General features: G+C 32.8%; 2 protein-coding genes across 2 annotated transcripts; both read left to right on the top strand.

Annotated features, from left to right (window-relative positions):
* Positions 1-2,660: 2,660 nt before the first annotated feature.
* Positions 2,661-19,395, top strand: LOC110024547 (putative MO25-like protein At5g47540). The gene is made up of 11 exons (XM_020724574.1): positions 2,661-2,793; positions 4,051-4,212; positions 4,720-4,838; positions 8,838-8,912; positions 9,660-9,753; positions 13,415-13,474; positions 16,615-16,683; positions 16,792-16,890; positions 18,658-18,702; positions 18,788-18,890; positions 19,193-19,395. The coding sequence occupies exons 1-11, from the start codon at positions 2,674-2,676 to the stop codon at positions 19,255-19,257; spliced, it is 1,011 nt and encodes a 336-aa protein (XP_020580233.1). The 5' UTR covers positions 2,661-2,673; the 3' UTR covers positions 19,258-19,395.
* A 1,152-nt stretch (positions 19,396-20,547) lies between these two features.
* Positions 20,548-21,219, top strand: LOC110024577 (endoglucanase 1-like). The gene is made up of 3 exons (XM_020724623.1): positions 20,548-20,580; positions 20,747-20,980; positions 21,076-21,219. Exons 1-3 carry the CDS (start codon positions 20,548-20,550, stop codon positions 21,217-21,219), a joined length of 411 nt encoding a protein of 136 aa, XP_020580282.1.
* Positions 21,220-22,699: the final 1,480 nt, after the last annotated feature.

Genomic DNA, 22,699 nt, shown 5'->3' with positions numbered 1-22,699 from the left:
AATGCGAATCTATATAAATAGATTTAGCGGGAGAAAAATCAAGCCCAGACGTGCGGAATATGATAGTGCGGTGTGGCCCGCACCACAAAATATTCTGTATGATAGTGCGGTGTGGCCCGCACCACAAAATATTATGTCGCATTACTGCATCACGTCACATCGTCATACAACTCAACGATTGATTTAGGATAGAATATTTTTTCGACAAGTAAATCTAAAAAATAGAGAGAATATGAACCACTAAATTGTCTTTAAGAATATTAAGGAGGTGTTTAGTTGTATCCCGAATTTATGTTAAAATAAAATATAGTAAATTTGATTATTTTATATTTATTAAATTCATATTTGACGGATAAGACTGTCGCGGACCATGATGGAGTAAATCATTTAAATCTTCCTATGAATCAGATTTAGTAAATTCGGATTTACATCTAAAAAGAGATGTAACGAAAGAAGATGTTTAATGGAGCAAGGGATTTAAATTTCATTTGTTTGGTATTTGATTGGATTTATATTAAATTCATTGCTTGATTCTATTAAAAGTATGTTACCATATATCCCCTAAAAAGTAAGGGAATCTACTCCAAGCATTAATTTCATATTTAATATTTTAGCTAATTAATTTATTTATATGATATTCTACATGCAAAGCATGTTTGTTCACTGTGTTTTTCATCTTTTAATCTATGTGGTGGAGTAGATTTCTTCTCAGCCTACTAGAAAATTCTCAACATTATAGAAATTTGATGTCATAATTGGTAATAATTTTTTAGCGCACATAAAGATTGAGGTGTTGGGGACAATCAAACTTTTTATGCTGAAAAACCTTGGAAAGGGATAAGATCAGTGTGTTTGGCTTAAGTTAAAGTAATTCACTAGAAATTTGTAAGTACAAATAATACTTTTTCATGAGTCAGAGAAGATGAAATTATAAAAATTGACAATTAGAGTTCTATATATTAGTTTGCCTACAACAGGCATAACAGAGCTAAAAAAACTATAATTGGCTAAGAAAGTCGTAATTGATGGCTATAACTATCGGTAAGAATCTTCACAAAGTTTCAGCAAAATTTGATCTTGATTTGAATAAAGTTCAAATATGATTTGAATTAGGTGCAAAGTAATAGCTATACCATCACAAAATTTAATCCAATAATCATATCACGTAGAGATAATCTAGCAACCATACACATTAGATAGCAATTATAACAACTATGTCATGGTGGATTTGAATACAAATAAATTAAAATATTAATATTTAAAATAGGATGCATTTATATAATGACATAAGTATATGTATAGGTGATTTCCATAGAATCATATAGATTTGGTGTAGCTTCTAAATAAATTTTCTTTATAGTTATATGACTAATATGTTTTATTTTTTAAACTTCATTAACAATATTGCAGAATACACACTTCATACTATATATGACATTAATATGTATAATTTTAGGTCAAATATCAAGATATATATCTTTATAGTTATATGACTAATATGTTTTATTTTTTACACTTCATTAATAATATTGCAGAATACACACTTCATACTATATATGATATTAATTTCTATAACTTTTTGTCAAATATCAAGAGATATATATTACTATAGATCCAACGATATCATCCATGGTGGCTACTCTCAACCAAAGAGGAGATTTGAAGGAAACAATCCTTGCATTATATCAAATAGTTTTGATAAATCAAGTAGCATAGCAAAGCATTTATTAATCAAAATTCATTGTCTCATATAAGGCATGCGTCGAAGTGTAGAAAGAGACGGAGTTATTCAAAGTCATGATTCTCTTAAACTAATCCAATTGTCTGAAGATTGCAATGAGTTTATCATAATTGACAAGGAAAACATTTATAAAGAAGCACAATCACAACTTTCAGATGCATCTTTCTTTGCGGACTTTAGAAGTGCCCATTGGTTAACGCATTGAAACAATCATCATTCTTATAATCAATAATCATCAATAATATTCGACGAATCAGAGCACTACATAACTGCATTTTAGGATAATTGAAGAAATGATAAGAAAGATAACATATCGACGCTGATAATAATCTTCTTATCTTCGATTTACTTAAAATTTTAAAGTTTATTTCTTTTTAAATTTTTGAAAAAATTGAGCCTAAAGAATAATATGTGTGATTCAAATACGTAATCTCAAAATGAGAGACTACACGCTCAACAATTATGTTAACATCTTTTTTGAATTATATTTCTGTAATAACAAGAAGATTTTAATTTAAAATAATTATTGGAGAATATTTCTAAAAAGGTGTGTGTATATAATGAGGATATTTAGTCTTATTTCGCATTCATTGCATGTTAGAAAAGTCACGTGTCATTATAACTACATATTTCAGCATTTAGACAAAAAAACAGAAGAAAACAAACTTTCCAACAGCGCATAACGCATCTGCGTCCATCTTTCGGCTACCTCTGTCCGCCTCACAATCTCGTTCATTTCTCTCACTTTCGGCGCTTCTAATCGATGGCCGCCCGTTATTATGGTTCGCCCCGAAGAGAAATCTACGCTCGTACCCTCTTCTTCTCCGGCTGTAACCTCCGCGGCCGACGGCTGATCTGAGCGCTTCTAGTTCTCGCCTGAAGCCTTGCCTCTGTTACGGCTGGGGAGAAATTTCTAAGCGGCAGAAGAGAGGATGAAGGCGCTTTTCAAGCCCAAGACGAGGACGCCGACCGAGCTTGTGAGGCATACTCGCGATCTCCTCATTTTCATTGATGGCAATTCGAATCTGCGGGAGAGCAAGCGCGAGGAGAAGGTATGATTTCTCTTCTATTTCTATTGATCCCTGCTATCTGTAGTTCCGTTATAATATTGTTTGTTTTTGGGTTTTTTGCAAGGTTTTATGTTAAGGTAGGCTTCTGTTTTACTTTTTTTGGTCTGGGAAGGGTGAACCTGCTAGGATTTTAGTCGAGGAGAGGTAGATTAAGAACTATGCTGTTTTGAGGTTTCGGATTATTGAATGCGGATGAATTGATAAATGTATCAACACATTGTCATTTGGATGATAGAGGATGAAGTATTTTTGAAATTTCTTATGTGGTAATGCTGTGTTGGTTGGTGATCCGAATTTGATTCTGAAGTTATATGATATTTGGGTGGAAATGTGTCCAAAGGATGATTTCTTCAATGCTATACATTTTCTGCCTTGGGATAACTGTGGCGCTATTTCTTGTCCAATATATTTCATTCGCATGTTGCTGAATTATGATTGCCAGCCTTGTGAATTCAAGTGTTCTTTTGTTGACTTGCATGCTCTTTAGTTCTTTTTAATATGTTATAATTTTTGCCATTTAAAAAAATGGATTGCATGCGTCAGTTTTTGCAGGTTTTTTTTTTGTTAGATTATCAAATACCAATTTCTAATTTTCAGCCTTCTGCTTCAAAATTTTTGGTGTTTAATAATGGAATTAAACACAAACTTTCTCTCTTGTTTGTACTAAAGGGCATTGGTTGCTCATCTTTGAGTATTTGCCTTTGCATATTTTAGATGCTGGATTAAACTATAGGGGCATTTATATAAATACCACAAAATTCTTATGCATTTACATATCTAAAATGTAAGCATTCATATTTACATGCATGCCACTCAAATCTTTAAAATCATATAAAAAATACCGCCATCGGTCACAATCTCTTAAAAGAATGTATATTTTTATGAAACCAAGGTCCAAGTTGTTATAAGTGTAAATATCATATTTTGGGTGTTAGATATGTATACACTTTATATGTTGAGATTAACCTTATTTTTTTTTTTTGTGGTGGTGGTTCACATCACACAAAAAAAATCACCAATTTAACTTTTAAAAAGATAAATGCACATTTTTATGCATAAGTGCTACATATATGTAAACATTGAAGTGTAGATGTTTTATTTGTAAATGCATATGAATTGAGTTGTAGGTATGTAAATTTCCTTTTTTTAAAGAGTTTAATATCAATCCACCTGCATTTCTACATTGTTGGTCATTATGATTATTAGTGTCATTAATAACGCTATACTTATTTCTTGCAGATGGCTGAACTGAGTAAAGCTATTCGAGAGTTGAAATATGTTTTATACGGGAATAGTGAAGCTGAACCAGTGCCCGATGCTTGTGCACAATTGACTCAAGAGTTTTTCAGAGAAAACACACTGCGTCTAATCATAACTTGCCTTCCAAAATTGAATCTCGAGGTACATTCATATCCTTTTTTCTGGGATCCATTTACATACATACTACCCAATTCCAATGTATTTACATATCTAACATATAAACTTTACTTTCTTAAATTTATATCACCCAAATCTTTCACATCACATAAAAAATACCACCATTTTAACTTTTAAAAAGTGAAATACACCTTTTCAAGCATGGGTAAAGTGGTATGTATGTAAAAATTAAAGCTTAGGCGTTAGACATGTAACTACATAAGAATTGTGTTGTATGTACGTAAAACTTTATTTTTTCCCCTAATATGGGACTGCTAATGCTTAACTGTTAGTTTCAAAGGACGGTTTGGCAAGATATTATTCATCATGATTTAGTTGCACTGTATTTTTCTACTAAATTTCAATGGTTTTAACAAAATAATTGTGTTTTTTTAATTTTAAGTGTTGGAATTAGTGTATTTGCTGATTTTTCTTTGCATCTGTTATTGTTTGTTTATCATTGAAGTTGTTTCTTATTTGGATTTTGTGTAGGTTCGAAAAGATGCTACTCAAGTAATTGCAAATTTGCAAAGGCAGCAAGTTCACTCTCGATTCATTGCTTCTGATTATTTGGAAGAAAACAAAGATCTTTTGGATATTTTAATATCAGGGTGAGCATTAACACTTTATGCTTTCTTTTGAACACAAGAAAAAGAAAAAAGAAAAAAAAAGAAATTACATGATATTATTGATAAGAATAATACCCCCACTAACAACCATTTATTACAAACTAGGCCTTATAATTAACTATTTCAAGAACTATCTAATATTTGTATAAATACGTTGTTTTCTGCTACTATAGATGTGTGTATTCTTTGGATTGTGAATAGAGAGTTACAGATCTGGGTTTACTCTTCTTTCCGTATTTTCATTTTTCATGTTTTTCCTTCTTGTTCCACTTGCAGGAAACCTCGTGAGTTTTGTGATGGTATCAGAGACATAATAATACTGCATATACCGATCCTCTCATCATTCTCCTTCCCATCGATGGACGAATCAACTATCTCCTCCTTGAATGCTGCCCTTGCCTCCCTCATATTCGAGGAACCCACAGTCCCCGCTTTCCTCAAATGCCTCTAATTCCTTATGGCTAATGTCAAGACTATAACCAACATTTGCCTCACAACAGACAACTATCCACGCTGACGCTCTCAAATCTTCAAATTAATTAGGGTGAATGAATTCAAGGGTTCCTTGGATGGATCAATTCCCCAAATTGCAAGAACCCTCATGGATGTAGGCGAGAATCCTAACTCCAATCCTGCCTATTTCACTTGGGCAGTGATCGACCAGAATCTTGGCGCAACCTTATTCTCCACAATTTATGTTATAATTCTTCCTCACATTCTTATTCTCGACACCTGTTCTGAGATTTGGATTGCCTGGAAAGAAAATTTCAATCCACTAACATATCAAAGGTATTCAATTCAAGGAATAGATTTGAAATAATGTATTTATGAAGTTTCACAATATGAAACTATCTCACCCATAACAAAACATTAGTTGATATTATTTCTGCTAGTAGTTCCTGCATAGAAATAGAGGACGTCATCTTGTACACTCTTGAAGGTGTATCCCTTCCTATTAAGGGCCCATTTGGGGCAACTTATAAGTGCGGCAGTGTTTTTGAAAACACTGTCTAAACGTTTGGTTTGCGCGTTTTTTAAAACACTGCATGTTGCATTTGAGTTTTTTACGGGGCAACTTATAAGTGCGGCAGTGTTTTTGAAAACGTTTGGTTTGCGCGTTTTTGAAAACACTGCATGTCGCATTTGGGTTTTTTACACAAAACGCAAATCGCGGGTCGACCCCCACGGTCAACCCGCGGGCCGCGTTTCAGGATACGCTGCTTATCCTGAAACGCAGAAGCTGAGCTAGATCCACTCCCATCAACCTTAAGGAGCTGTATTATGTACTTCATAGCAAAGAAATCATTATATTGCAAGACATCCTCACTGAATCCAATAATTCAAAATTTCAAATTGCTCTATATTCCAATCACTCACATGGCAAACCTTAGTTTAGTAAGGTTCATGTCAAATTCTCTAGCACCACCTCTCGACGACCATCTGACACTCCCTCATCCTGTCAATCCAAAACCAACAACATAGTCAAATGCCAAATCTGCATTAAACCTTGATACATAGCCATTCAATGCTGAAATAGAATTAATCCCAACTATCAATCCAATAATCCGCAACCTACAAATCATAATACAGGCCTCCTCACATCGTTCATCCCATGAAATAATGATTGATATCTGATACATGAGCCTCCACTCACTTAACAATCGACTTAGACAACCTTTTCGATCCACCTGATGCATAAAGGAAACCTACGGGTTCTGTCATGGTATTAGAAACGTAAAAATATTGCATCTATGATTCTCCTCATACCATTCTCCTTCCTCTCGATGGATGAATTAGCTACCTCCTCCCCGAACACTGTTCTCGCCAGGAACCCACAATCCCTGCTTCCCTCAAATCCTTCAAATTCCTTATGTCTATTGTCGAGGCTATAACCAACATTTCTTTCACAAAAGACAATTATCTACTATGGAGCTTTCAAATATTCAAACTAATCGAGGCGAATAGATTCGATGGTTCTTGGATGGATCAATTCCTTGACTTGCAAATGATCTACCATAATCTTTTTATAGCCATTTTCCATAATTTATGCGACAACTCTTCCTCGCATTCTTAATCTCAACACCTGCTTTGAGATCTGGATTACCTTGGAAAGGAGATTTCAAGCCACCAACCTATCAAAGGTGATTCAACTCAAGAACAAACTTTACAATGTATCTATTAAGTCTCGCACTATGACAGAATATCTCACCCATATCAAAACATTGGTAGACATTATTTTGGTTGTCGGTTCCTACATAGACATAGAGGACATCATCTTATACACTATTAAAGGCCTACCTTCTACTACCAAGCCTTTAAAACCACTATCTAAACTAGATCCACTCCCATCAGCCTTGTGGAGTTGTATTCTCTCCTTTATAGCAAAGAAATCAATATATCCCGAGACATCCTTACCAAATCCAACTATTTAGATTTTCAAATTGCTCTATACTCCAATCAAACACGCGGCAAACCCCAGTTTAATAGGCATCATAGTAGATTCTCTAGCACCACCTCTCAATGACCATCCGACACTCCCTCATCCTGTCAATCCAAAACCAACACGACAGTCCATTGCCAAATATGCATTAAACCCGGGCAGATAGCCATTCATTGTTGGCATATACTTAGTCTCAACTATTAATCCAATAAGCTGCAACCTATAAATTAGAGTACAACCCTCCTCGCATAATCCACGCCCTCAAACAACGATTGTTATCTTGATACAAGAGCCTCCACCACTTAACAACTGACTTAAACAACCTTCAACTACCAGAAGACAATCAGGGAAATGATTGAGTCTTCATGGGAAATGATACCTCAGTTTCCATTCAACACTCCTGACAAGGTTTGCTGCCATCACTAATTCGTAAGCTAAACCTCTCTAATTTTATACACACTCATATTTTTCACATTCTTGTTTCCATCTCTCAATTAGCCTCTGGCAATAATTATATCCTTTTGTTTGATGCCTTTGGTTCCACCATTATGGATCGGGCAACCCACCAAGTCTTTCTCCAAGAACCATACTATAATGGGCTTTATCCCATTTCCTCCAAAGATGCTCTCTGCTCCTTCAAAGCCAATGTTGAGGTCTGGCATCATATTTTCCACAATTTTGTTTTTATCTCTCAACTCGCCTCTGACAATAATTAAATTGTTCTGTTTGATGCCTTTGGTTACACCGTTAAGGATCAAACAACACAGCAAGTCCCCCAAGAACTTTGCTGTAATGGGCTCTATCACATTCCTCCTCCAAATGTGTTCTCTGCTCTTTCAAAGCTGATGCTGAGGTATGGCATCATTGTTTGGGTTATACAATTCAACAAACGATGGCTACCACAGCCAAACAACTTTTTTGCATTTTTCCAACAAACTCCCTTTTTTTTCATGTATTACAACAAAGTGACATCGTTTACCATTTCTAAATTCTGATCGTCATACTTGTACACCAGTAAATGTCCTTACAACAAGGCTGACTATCTGTCCTTTCAATATCAGTATGCGGGGGATGATAAGAATAATACCCTAACTAGCAATCATTTATTACAGCTTAGCCTTTATCACTAAATATTTCTAGAACTATCTAATATGTGTATAAATTGCTTGTTTTCTGCTACTGTAGATGCATCTGTGTATTCTCTGGAATATGAATAGAGAGTTATAGATCCGGGTTTATTCTTCTTGTCTTCTTTTTGTTCTTGTTTTTTTTTCCTTTTCGTTCCAGCTGATACATACTGGAAACCTCACAAGTTTTGTCAACTATGAGAGAAATGAATTCAAGGCCATTTTAAAACAATAATTAAAGGCCAGTTTTAGCCTTGTTGAGTTATAGATCCGGGTTTATTCTTCTCGTCTTTTAGCCATGTTGAGTACTTCATGAGATTGAACCTGTTAAAACAATAATTAAAGGCCTGTTTTTATTGATTTGATTGTCTTGAATAATTTATATTGCCTTCACTCTTTTCATTTTATCTGCAGATATGAGAATATGGACATTGCCTTGCACTATGGCGCCATGTTGAGGGAGTGCATAAGACATCAATGTATTGCAAGGTATAATAACATTAGTTGACTGGAAATTTTCGGGTTTTCAGTAGCTTAATTGTATTAAACACAATTGGATGTTGAATTGCAGGATGTTCATTATTTTGCTTCATATTGATCCTTTTTTATTCATTTTCAACTTCATCATGTATGCGAGTTTTGTGGGTTTCTACTCTATGAATTAATGATAATTGTGTTGATATAATGTTTTTCTTTCTTAATTTTTTATGAGTGACAGTGATAACCGTTTTGTGAGGTTGTAAATGCATTACTTATTAGGTGATTCATGTGCTTGATCTTCTTTTCCATATGAACAAGGACTTTGTTAATTATTGCTTGATATTGTATGTATGTTAGGTCAATTGTTCCTTATTGCATTCTTACTATGAGATTATTTCTATATTTCCTATTCTAACTTCATGTTCCTTTAAAGGATAGAAGGATAGAGCCATAACATTTTATTAGAGGAGCTTAGGGACGCCATTATAAGGAATATATTTGAGGGTTATTGTCCACACACACTCACACATACACACAAAGCCGACAATAACACTATTGATCATCATTATGAATTTTTAAATTTTAAAGGAGGTGAAAGGAGTTGTGCGCGGACATGTCCCAACTTGTCTACACATCTGAAATGATTTGAATCGGCTGAATATTACGTTCGCTAAATATTTTTGAATTTTGATTTTCACTAACTTTATATTTTCTTTTTTGAAATCTCTATTTTAGCTTTTAGTTTATTCTTTGCAGGTCTGTTTTGGAGTCTGAGAGCATGAAAAAGTTTTTTGACTATCTACAAATTCCAAATTTTGACATATCATCGGATGTGTTTGTAACTTTCAGGGTATACATATTACATCTTTTTCTCTTGGCACAATTTCCCCATGGCGTATTCTCTTTATCAATGCTAATACTTGTTTTTCAAACTATGAAGGTATCATAAAAAAAATTTATTTATTTATTTTCTATGAACTGTGAACTATAGATGCGGACAAAGCATCACAAGATTATGATACATTCAAAGATTTTTTATTTTTTATTTTGGATTTGTTTCATGATATTTATGTGAAAAAGAAAAATAGTTGCCTCTCATTTTTACGAAATTGGGAATCTGGAAGATGTCTACTTGGATTGATGGACAGATTGATAGAACAAGGAGTGACAAGGAGATTTGTGGCAGATTGTGGAGCGTAGCAATTTAGCTTGCATGGCAACAATGTTAAAGAATATAAAATATATGATCTTAGTCTAAGATCTTCAAATTTTAAAAATTTACATAATGCATAGAAGTCAACAAATTATAACGCCTTTAATTGAAATGAATTGTGGGAATTTCATTGCAATAAATCATATTATATGTAAAGACTAATTTTCAAAGTCATATTTAATTTACAATAATAACCAAAAGTTTAAAACTTGTATTCCTGCAAACAATGTCGAAGGAGTTGCTTATAGTTATAAACACTGAAATAGATATAACGAACGCATTAAAAATCAATGACTATAAGAGACATCTATGGAATGAAGATGCTAAAAAAATAGCAGCAAACAAGTTGTTGACGTCTTCATAACTTCAAGTCTTTATATTTGATAGATAGCATAAAATGTACCCCAAAAAGGATATGATTCGATGAAAATGCTCAGAAAGAAGAAACTTTATGCTTATACAGATCAAAAAGTTGCACTCCAATTTAACGGTTAATATCATTATATGCCTTGAACTTTATTTAATTTTTCAACGTCATCATCAAATGCTGAATAACCTAAACTTTGGCTCAAAACCCCTAGCCACAGTTAAAGTGTACATATTGAGTATGCTCACTTGAACATAAAATATAAGCCAAAGCCCAAAGGCCTACCAGAATCACTGCATACATCTGACGGTTCATTAGAAATCATCCAAATAAAAGGCGTACACAAAAGACAAAGCTACTTACATAAAATGAAAAAACCATAAATCGGCATTTTGCATATCTCAAACCATCCAATAAACATTAAAAATCTCGTAAGAGAAAAAAATTAGCATAGTCCATTCCCTATCTTCTTTATCATAGCATTTTTCCATAATGAAAATTTGCAAGGACACCAAAAATAAAATTGAAAATGGATAATGGGGAAACAATCAGGCATCAATCATATTATAAAGCCACAATTTCTTGGAAGAGGCAATCATAAGTAACTAAGTAACCATGCACCTGATTCACAAGAAATTAAGGGGGTGTTTGGCTACACCCAAGATTTAACATAGATGGGATTTATGTTGGCAAATCTCTTTGAAGTGTTTGGTGATGAGAGAAGCAACAACCGGTAGGTGTGTTTTCTTTCTCACTTAAATCTGTTAAATCCATCGAATAATTAGATTTAGTAAATAAATTTACATCAAAACGGATGAAATATTTGATTTAACGAAACGGTGGGATTTAACATCTATTTTTTGTGCTTGACGGATTTACGTTAAATCCCAACATAAATCCTTGTTAAAATTGCTTACCAAAAACCACCTAAATTCAAGGCAAAGAGTGCGACATGCTAAGAATATAATCATAAATGTTAACAAAAAGAAGTTGTGTTGCTAAGGAAGGTGTTACTGTGTGGATTTTCAGCTATTATAGGATTTGTTGGACATCAAAAGAGGCTCAATCATCATAGATGAAGTAGAACTAAAGAATTGATAAAGGATTTAGGGTTTTAAGATTTTCAACTATATCTCCTATAATCAGATCTTGGATCAATTTCAATAATTTGTGAATTATTGATTTTGTGGTGTGGCTTTCCCGATGGAAGAAAAAAAAATCAAACTTCACAAATCTTTTTCACCACAGAGAGCTAAGAAGTTGAGCAATAATTCCATTGCATAATGTGGTTTGTACGATATACTGATAGCATATTCACAAATAGACAGCGCTTATGTTTTGTTGAAGATTTCAAAATGGAAGGTTGTTTTGATTATTTGAGATGCTAAGAGAACTAAGGTGCAGTGATGATTATTTGGCAATTAGTTTTCTTTGTCCTGATGTAGGTGAAATCCGGTGCTGAGGCTGATTCTGAGTTATGTTTACTTTTAGTATAAATGTAACACAAGTGGTTAAGTGGGCGTATACTAAGATGTAATCTGCAAAATGAATTTTAATTCTACCTTTAATTCTATGGACTGTTTAGCCAATCAATACAAAGCAGATTTGACTATTTTTTTATATATGAGAAACTTATTAGTTTCAGAGCATTACGAAGGAGAAGTGATAGATTTTAGATTATATGGATAAAGTTGTTCATAATGATTTACAAAGAAGATATCTAATTCCTTATCAAGACTTAGCAGGAACGGATGAAGAATACAAATTCATGAAGTTGATCCCAAATAGTTGGGATAAGGCTAATTGCAACAGCTCGAACTGTCACCCATATAGATTTTTTTCGCTTTGGCCTAATGGCCTCACGGTTTTGCGTCATTGGTGTAACTTCCAAGGGGTAACCCATCATAGGAGTGCTCTCATGCTAGCATGCTTAGCTTTGGAGTTTCTATCGAAATTCTAAACTTTACACCAAAGGACGTTTCGGTGTTTAAGAGTTCAACTTCATTCTACTTAAGTGGTTTCACAATCTCCCCCACTTAAATAACTAATATCCTCATTAGTTTTCTTAATCCAGAATCATTCATTAGCTTTGTTTCATCTTTAGGTTCAAGAGATGTCTCCCATGGCATAGCGTTTTGTTCTGTATAGCACTCTTAATTCCCATTTTCATATTGGTGCAATGCTCTGATACCATTTGTACAACCCGAACTCTCACCTATTTAGATATTGTTCGCTTTGGCCTAATCACCTCATGGTTCTAACCTATCAGTGTAACTCCTCAAGAGGTCACCCATTGCTCTTATGCAAGCAAGCTCAACTTTACGCTTTCTATCAGAACTCGATCCATTACACCAAAATGTGCCTCGATGTTTAAGAGTTCACTTCATTTTACGTGGGGGGTTTCCCACTAATGATGATGATGACATCTAATTTGATTTGGCAAGTCATCATGGATTGAAACTTCTTTTAATGGCTCTGTAATAATTAGAGCCCTCTTAGGCATGGTTCATTTAGTACATGTGGGCCTCATTTTCAATGTTATTTTGTCATTACAATAAAAACTCTGCATTGATTTGATACATCAGTTGAGCCTTCTATGTTTGCAAAAATGCATCAATGATTGCTCTACGAAACAATACCATTTGGCAATATTGAAATATATGTATTCTTTCTTTTTAGTAAGTTAATACTGCCTTTGACTATTTCATGATTTCATTGCTAAATATGCTTTTCTTGTAAATGTATGCGTTTTTCTTTTTTTGAATAAATTGCTTATTTTTTGAATAGATTGTTAGATTAACTTAAAAGAAATCTGTCTATATTAGATTTTTCTGACAGAACTCTGGAGACAGTGACTTTGATTTATGAAAGTAATGCCATAATTCTGAATATCATTAACTTTACTGGATAATGATTTACGTTGACCTGCAGGAGCTCATGACAAGGCATAAATCAACTGTAGCTGAATATCTTTGTAAAAATTATGATTGGGTATGTTATCACTTTTGAGTCAATTAGTCCTCTTTTATCTTCTATGCAATAATATCGAAGATTATCCTGATGCATTTTCAAAGTAAGGTCAACTCCTAAACTAGAAAGTAATGTGATGAGTTAAATAACTTAGTTTAGTAATTATTTGCAATATGATATAAATTTAAAATGTAATTCCAACTTGCAATGCCATTCTTTAATCATCTAAAATTTCTCGCAACATCTAATTAGTATTTTTTTGTTTTGCTCTTTGAGAACTTTTTCTTGAAATATTAATTTTTAGACTTTTTAAACACATGCAGTATTCTTATATATTTAAATAAAAAATGTTTGTTGAAGTATTTTATCAAAGTGCAAATTAGCGAATGCACAATTGAAGATTTCATTCAATTTTTCTGAGATTTCTGCTGTATTTTTTAATTAAGCTTCTGAATTTCTGAGGTTCGTATGGCAATCAAGTGAATTGTTGACTGAGCTTATTTAAATATGGTCTTGGTAGTTTGATCTTTCCATTGTAACAATTAAATGCTGCTCTTGGTATTACAGAATTTTTGCATTGCAGCGCACAATTATGTGGCTGAAGGGATCTACTCTGTATGATTAAAATAATATTATTTGCATAATCACTAACTCAATTGCTATTTTAAGTAGGGCCCTTAATAAATTAATAAGCACCTATGACTTTTCTTAAGAAGGTTTTATTTTAGTTGAACATTATGCATTATTTTATGGTAGTATAGATAAAGTATATGAATGCCTGTAATTTATTTTTATTGAAGTACCAAACATCATTTCAATAATAATTAAGATATGAAATGAATTGATTTAAAAGATGATGAGAGTAGAAATGATTTTGAGTTTTGCGTGTATTTTGTAGGGGGTTCTATCCCTCCATTCATACAACAAGATTCTAGATTACAACCAGTAATTTTTACCTACGGAAACTATTAATTTTATTGAAAATAAAGGAAGATATTTTATATATTTATTTTACTGAAAATATGAGAAGTATTTCCACCCCTTGAGGCTCATGAATTGCCAATGATAGATGGCAAGATGGGTGGCTACCTTGGGATTTCCAAGTTGGCTATTAGACTTGCCCACACTCAACTTTGTAGTGTAGACATTTTTTATGTTTAACTTGGAGGTGACATTATGAAATTGGAGCTCGTCAATCTTTTGATTTCAACCTACTATTGTGTTTGAACATATGTGATGTTTATTAGTTGACTTTTTTTTTTAAAAAAAATGAGCGTCAATTGATTTCTATGGAATTGATTCAATTATGTGTGACTGTATTGTGTTTAAAGTTGATGTTTGATTTTATTTGCAGTATAACTCGATATATTTTCAATCTATTCCTATAATTCAGGATAATTTTGATCGATAATAGTTCACTTATCCCTTGGGCCATTTCATGGAATTCAACTTCAACACTAGATTTAGGGACAAATAATTTTTTCTTCTCTAAATGATTATATTTTCACATTAAAATTACAACAACCAATAGTAGTCATTCTATATGTGAGGGGCTCTACCAAATCATCATCATTGCATGATTCTAAATGGAGCCTTCTACACTATATTTTCCTAGTATCGTGTTCAGATATTGAAGAGTTTTTTATACTGCTTGTAGATGCATTTCTAAAAGATCATAAATAAATTGACTTGGAATGGTTATAGTATAGATCATGTTCGGTCTTGTGGTCAAGATAGATAAGCTCTCAATCCTTTTATTGATACAATAATACCTTCTTTTGTCAATTTTTGGGCTATCGCTTGTCTCACTAAGTTTGTGGTGTTTGTTAATTGCAATTTTTGAGGGCATCATACGATCATACCCATCTCATTTAGTAGATCAATAGTGTACTTGTATTGAGAGGTGAGGAGCTTCCTTGAAGGTAAATTTCATTAAAAGGTCAAAAAGGTACAAAGAGTGCAAAAAGCAGCTATGCATTTACAAATGGGCTCTATCTTCAGAAAGATCGGAGGAATGATCGCTACCCTCACTAATTTGCTTCAAAATAAAACTATCTTGCAAGGCAAACTTAGCACAAAAATGAGCTGCCTTGTTGCATTTTCTATGTATGTGACAAAAAAAGAATCTGTTTGAAAGTAGAGAGAAAAGCCAATCAGGTGAGGTTTTGGGTTGATTCCGCTGATGCTTTCTATCCAATGTGGTTTGCGAGAGCGTCATGATGTTGGAGTTGTCTCCTTCCACAATAATACCTTTGTAGTCCCTCATCCACGGTTCATAAATCTTTTGAATGGAAAGTATAGCTTGTAGTTCCACAAAAGCCCACAGCCACAATACCATTTCCTTATTCATCATGAATAACCGCCCTAGTACCAGGAATACCAGAAGGGAGACGTGCACTGTTCACATTAACCTTTACCCATCCGGGAGCTTACAAGGAAGTATGCGAGTCTTCTGAGATCTTTAATCTTTTGGTATTTGATTTTTCACCTTTTTTATTTTATAGATATCATCTCCTACTATGATCGCGTCAACTAAATATACTATAAGAGCTATCACTTTATCTTTATTGGGCTTCTTTATGAATATAGTCAAATCTTCAAGGCTTTACTTGAATTTTATCCTTTTTATGGCTTTGTTATGTCTGAATAGTATGTATATAAAAGTGTCCCCTAACTTTTTGCAGGTGTCATTGAGTCTAGGTGTTTATAAAAGTGTCAATTTAGTCCCCATGATCTTTTAATATGTGTTGAAATAGTTCCGAGTGAGGATCATTTTAGCCCCCCATTAAAAGAAGCCAGGGACTAATTTAGCACTTTATACACTTTGGGATTAAAATGATCCCATTTAAATAGTCAAGGGACTATTTTGATACTTTACTCTATATGTATTTTTTTTTTCAATAAAATACAAACTATTTTCTATTTCGAATGTAGTTTTTTTCAGATGAACTTTATTTTTGTTGAATATCACACATTATCTGAATAGTGGAGTGTATATCAATAATGGATCAATCATTAATTGTTTGTTATGAGTGATGTCTCAAATTTCTTTTTAATATTATTCTGTAATTATGCAAACAATACTTGTTCATCAGTAATATAAGAATATACATTATTCACTAATGTAATAATTTTCTTTCGCCCACTTCCCTTTGTTTCAGTTTTTCACCGAGTATAATGAGAAGTTGATATCATCTACCAACTATGTAACAGTCAGACAAGCTATCAAGGTCGTATTTCTTCTTTACATTTCTTGTATTATTGTAATGAAAATTGGTAGAAATGTTTTCCATCCCTTCTTTGCTGTGAAGTTTTCCTAAAACTCTGTGCTATTTCAGCTTTTGGGAGAGATGTTGCTGGATCGATCAAATTCTCCAGTTATGATAAGATATGTCAACTCAAAGGATAACTTGATACTTCCAATGAATCTTCTAAGAGTATGATATTTTTTTCTTATTAATGCAGTTTATTTCGAAAGCAAAAATGGAGAGTGAGTAGTATTATTTCTGCTATTATTTTAAAATTTGGTAGCTTTGAGTGGCATTCTAGTCTTCATTGTTATCAAATTTATGTTCTATTTTTCTTGTTTTTATTTTTTTTATTTTTTTCTAAATTTGCATGCATGCCGACACCACATAGTGGGATTAAGACTTTGTTGTTGTTGTTGTTGTTGTTTCGAAATTTGCATGCATGCCACACAATTCTTATGTATTTACATATCTAACATAAATTAAAAATAAAATAAAAAAAACCAAATACCTAAGCATAAATAAAATTAAAAAAACATCTTTTAATGTAGTCATTATGCTTACGCATTTTAAATTGTGTTCGACGTATTTTCATTGTATCAAGATCATCGAGTAGTGATTCTACATTGAAAATCATTGTGATGTCTTTTGAATATTTGTTATCATTAAAGTTATAAAAAGATCATCTTTTATTTTTATATTCCATATGTCTCATCTTTTATTACTGATTTTATTATCTTAGCTAAAATTTGACATAAATCAAAAGTTATAGAGAGACGCTGAAAACTTAATTTTGATGATTTTCAATTTTAACATGCTTTCGTTGAGTTTTGAAGGTTTTTTTTTTTGGTATAGTTGAAGGCTACGAGATAAAATTTATTTATAAGTTGACAAATATCTTCAATTTTAAACCTTCATTCAGTATACTTCTCAAGGATCTAATGTAGAACTAAGAATCAATAACTGTATAATATGCTCTTTAAATAGATTTTTCTTCTCTTGCAATTATGTATCTAAAGTAGTTTTGAAAATATAACTTTATAAGGATGCTATACTATAGTAGTATCTTTTTTATGATGATTTATTTTTTGTCACAATTTGATTCTATGTAGAATTTGATTCTTTACCTAACATGATTTATGAATGAAAATTTATTATCATTGTTTTTTCTTCTAAGTTTGTAATACGTTCACTCTAAAAGAATATTAGATTTAGGACATTCATGTGGCTTTGTAAAAAAAATATGAAAAAAATATGCATGATTTATTTTCAAAGAAAATTCTAAGGCCTTTTTGAAAATAAATTATATAATGGGGAAAGAAAAACGATGGCTCAATCTATTAACATAATCTCAAATAAAACTTCAAATATCATGATCAAATTCTAAAGATTAAAGATGTTATATCAAATATTTTTATTTTAAATTTAGAAATTTTAAAAATAAATATAAAATAATTTTTAAATTTAAAATATATTATTTTCAGACCTAGAAAGAATTGGACTTGTTGTATAAAAAATGATGTTAATATAATAGAATTAAATGAAAATTTAACACTCAATACGACACAATGAAGAAAAAGGATTCATGTAGCCGACCCCACTTAGTGGGATAAAAGCTTGTTGTTGTATTATCGGGCGGTGCTTGCCCCTCCTAGCACCTCCATGGTTTCTCCACTAATTATTATGTAGGTGAGTTTTTGTTTTCCCCCTTGAAATTCACAAAATTGAATTTATTATGATATAAGTGAAATACAAACTCAAGTTCGTAACAACACCCACGTATATTGCGCTACATGTCAAAATTTCATGAAGAATATCATCCCAACTAAATCCACAAATTCTAATATTATTGTTCAAAATGTGTCCAAAACATAACCTTTTTTTCTATTTTTAGAAATTTTTTACTCTCCAACAGCTTTTTGCAATGCCTTATATTTGATGAACTTCTATTCTCAGCATGAGAGCAAGAGCATACAAAAAGAAGCCTTTCATGTATTCAAGGTACTATTTCCTTAAAAACTCTACCTGATGAATGTACACATTTATTAATTATTACTGCTCTTATTTAGCACTTCCTGCAATGCAGTTATTTGTTGCTAACGAAAACAAACCAGCTGAGATTGGAACTATACTAATGACTAACAAAAACAAGCTTCTTCGTCTCCTGGGTGAATTCAAGTTAGAGAAAGGTTAGTTCATCTTTTTATTTATTGTTTTTTGTGTGTAAAGATTACAATATATTTGCATAAATGTTAAGCTTAGATCAAAAATTCTGATACCGGCTTATAAATAAGGAGGGTTTAGATAAATACCACTCAATTCTTCTGTATTTACATATCTAGCCACAAAATTTCAATTCTTACATAATGCCATCTTATTTATGCATGATAAGGTTTATTTCACTTTTTGAGAGTTGAAATAGAGGCGTTTAGACATGCAAATGCATAATAATTGGGTGGTATGTATGTAAGGTATATTTCACTTTTTGCAGAGGACGTGCAATTTGATGCAGACAAGACCCAAGTTATGAAAGAGATAGCAGAACTTTCACTGTAAGCAGGAGCTGCCCTCTGATTTACAGTCAGCTTTCTTGATTTTTTATGTTATGCTTGTAAATATTTTGTGATTTATTTTTATTTTTTACTGATGACTGAAATTGTTTGTCTTTCAAAGTCCTACTTAACTTTTTTTTTTTTTAATGACATGAGACTAACATGAAATATTTGATTATTGATGCTTGACAGAATTTATGATAATTAAAATATAATTATATTGGTAATCTTTATATTAAGCATTTTAATACTTTTTATTACAAATGCTAATTAAACTAAAGAAAAATAGAAGTTATGCTTCTACCTATTTACTCAATATTTTCATTATATCTATATTTATAATAGTATAAATAACTTTTGAAGTATTAATAATATAAAAATAGACGTTAAATTTCATCATGAAGGTAAGGGCCCGTTTGAGGTAGCTTATAAGTGCGGACGGCATTTTCAAAATGCTACCGTATTGTTTGATTTGCGCGTTTCATCAGCTTATCCGAAACTGCGTTTGAGTTTTTATACTAAACACAGGCCGCGGGTCGACCCCTACGGTCCGCCCGCGAGCCGCGCAGCTTATCCTGAAACACCACAAGTTGCTCCAAACGGACCCTAAATTAGCTAGTCCTGTCGTATTTTTTCCCCAATAAACGACTAAAATGGGATCTAATGGTTGTTAATGCACAAATTCTTACATTTAATTCATAATTGTGAGAACATGGTATTTTGGCAAATTTACATACATATCACACAATTTTTATGTATTGACATATCCAACCCCCAAAGTTTGGTATTTACATTTATAAAAAATCCTTGCTGAAACAAACAAAATTTGTATTCCTCTTTTAAGAAGATAACAGTGGTTGCATATTTGATGTTATATTGAAGATTTGAGTGATAAGCTTATAAATTTGAATGTTTAGAGGTTAGATATGTAAATTATTTAAGAGCTGTGCGGTAAGGATGTAATTAAATGCATGCCTCACCGGTTATTACATTCAACTGAACAGCAATGAGCCAATAATCCAGACATTGAATGATCAGAATCAAACACACCAACTTATTCAGATTTAAAAATAAAATCAAAAGAACTTATGTCCTACAAGATCATTGAAGCCAAACATTACATGATTTTTCCTTTTCATGTTTTTTTTTTTTTTGCAAATTAAAAAATTTTAGTCTAATATAGGAAACAATTAAGAATTTAATGGAGTTTTAGGGTATGTTTAGGGCAGCTGTAGTTTATTGAATAATCTGTTGATAATCTAATTAAAAATAATCTGCTGATAAATTAGGTGCAATGACTATTACAAATTTTTATTTTTTTGGAAAAGTCAGTCCGCTGCCAGAAAATTCTCACCACACCTAGATAGGTGCGGTGTGAAAACATTTTGAAAACGCATAAGCTGTCAAAACGCAGTTTACCCAAACAGATCAGGTGCGTTTTCAAAACGTCCTCGCACCAAATAAGCTGCCCCAAACGGACCCTTAAGAGATAGGTTTGTAGCGAGTATACTTATAATGTACCGCAGGTGGCTGACCCAAACGCGGATCACCACTGCTGGGAGAGACCCGAAGACATGGACACACCTCGGAACGCCTACAAGGTGACAAATCAGAATCCGGGCTCGGATGTTGCGGCCGAGACAGCGGCGGCGTTGGCCGCGGCTTCCATCATTTTTCAGCGCTCCGATCCTTCTTACTCTTCCAGACTTCTTCAAACTGCTAGAAAAGTAACAAATGAGCTCGACTAATTAAGCACCTGGACTCGTCTCCTTTGTGAATTGCGATCCGATTATCAAAGTAAGAAATGTTTGTTTGGTTTCAGGTGTTTGATTTTGCGGACAGCTTCAGAGGATCATACAGCGACTCCCTTAGTTCGGTGGTGTGTCCATTCTACTGCTCCTACTCTGGATACCATGTAAGGGCTACAAGCAATATTCGCATTTTTATTTTCAATTATCATGCATGACAGCAAAAGGAAATATTATCAATCATGTATAGATTGTTCGGCTCAACGATATCTTATTTAAATGAATCATATAATCATTCATTGATCATAAACTTTTTTTATATTTAAATAAAAATATATATTTATTTGAGATTTACATATAATACAGTTTTAAAAAGGTATTACTCGATTATATTATCAAATTAAGCAAATGAATTCACAAATATATCATGAATTTACATAGTTGATGCATATACTATGAGCCAGATAGCCTTTTCTAAGTATCAAGGTTAAATGGATATTGAATAGTCTAGTATTGAGTGTGTCTATATATTAAATACTTACCACCCATTTTCTATATGTTACATATGTACCAACCAAGTTCTATGTATTCACATATCTAACACCTAATTAGCTTTGATTTTTATTTTTATACCACCCAAATTTTCCATATCACATAAAAACTATCACTGTTTTAGCATCTAGAAAAGCCTCCGCCCCTTTTTCCTCATCTTTTATACATGGGGAATAAAAGCCATAAAAAAAATCAACATAGTACAACTTATACAGTATGATTTTTTTCGCTGATGTCTTGAAGGAAAGACCGTGATCTAGGTGTCAAGTGTTGGTACAACGTCTATCCCTGATGCCTGGGTGAAAGGATTGAGTCACAAGTGTCAGACGAAGCTTTTAATAAAGGATTGACAGATACTCTTATTAGTCTCCCAGTAATAGTGCTCGCACAGGTGAGCTAGACTATCCTTTTGTGAAAAATAAGCATAATCTGATTAGCAGGTGAGTTCGATTCAACCATTTCAACAGGTGAGCTCTAGTTCAACCCCTTTGGCGAGTGAGCTCCAATTCATACATTTCGGCGGTTAAGCTCTGGTTCAACCACTTTGGCAAGTGGGTTGATTTCCAAAAGAAAAAATAATAAGAAATATCTGAAACAAAATTTCCGAAACTCGTCGGTATTTATACATTTGTATTAAATATTAAAGTTTAAGCCTTCAAGATACAAATGAGAAAATTTTGAGTGCTATATATCTAAAGACAATATCAATAGATTTGTCCACACTAACTAGATTGTATCACGTATAAGTTTGTTGAAGATGAAGGTTGAATAATTTTCAAAGTTAATTTTTAAATTTTTAAATTTTTTAGTGCTTTATATTTTAAATAAATAATTAATATTAGTTTATGGAAAGTATCAATCATCACAGAAGTATCGAAGCAGATGCTTAGATTATTTTTTATAGCCACCTGCTCCCATACTTCGACATCAACTTAAAGCAGCGCGTCATCTCTGCATCAGCCTTGACATAGAAAGCGATTGGCCGTTTATTTATATATAGTTTAAAAGATGGTTGACGGGCAACACCGCCAACAAACCCCAGCTTGCGACCCATCAGGTCTAGGTTGGACCCATGCGCAGCATTCCCAGCTCAGTTGGTAGAGCATCCCTTTCTGCAGTATAAGTCTTCTATGGACTGGGGTTTGA

This window comes from Phalaenopsis equestris, unplaced genomic scaffold (assembly GCF_001263595.1).
Source record: "Phalaenopsis equestris unplaced genomic scaffold, ASM126359v1 Scaffold000258, whole genome shotgun sequence".
In the NCBI taxonomy this organism is placed as follows: Eukaryota; Viridiplantae; Streptophyta; class Magnoliopsida; order Asparagales; family Orchidaceae; genus Phalaenopsis; species Phalaenopsis equestris.
This window is presented reverse-complemented; position numbering and strand designations above follow the sequence as displayed.

Excerpts from the sequence above, each read along its gene's own strand:
- LOC110024547 (XM_020724574.1), top strand. The coding sequence starts at position 2,674 with ATGAAGGCGCTTTTCAAGCCCAAGACGAGGACGCCGACCGAGCTTGTG. Across the intron at positions 4,839-8,837 it reads TTGGATATTTTAATATCAGG|ATATGAGAATATGGACATTG; the intron begins GTGAGCATTAAC and ends TTTTATCTGCAG. Across the intron at positions 18,703-18,787 it reads AAGCCTTTCATGTATTCAAG|TTATTTGTTGCTAACGAAAA; the intron begins GTACTATTTCCT and ends CCTGCAATGCAG.
- LOC110024577 (XM_020724623.1), top strand. The coding sequence starts at position 20,548 with ATGACTATTACAAATTTTTATTTTTTTGGAAAA. Across the intron at positions 20,581-20,746 it reads ATTTTTATTTTTTTGGAAAA|GTTTGTAGCGAGTATACTTA; the intron begins GTCAGTCCGCTG and ends CTTAAGAGATAG. Across the intron at positions 20,981-21,075 it reads TTCTTCAAACTGCTAGAAAA|GTGTTTGATTTTGCGGACAG; the intron begins GTAACAAATGAG and ends GTTTGGTTTCAG.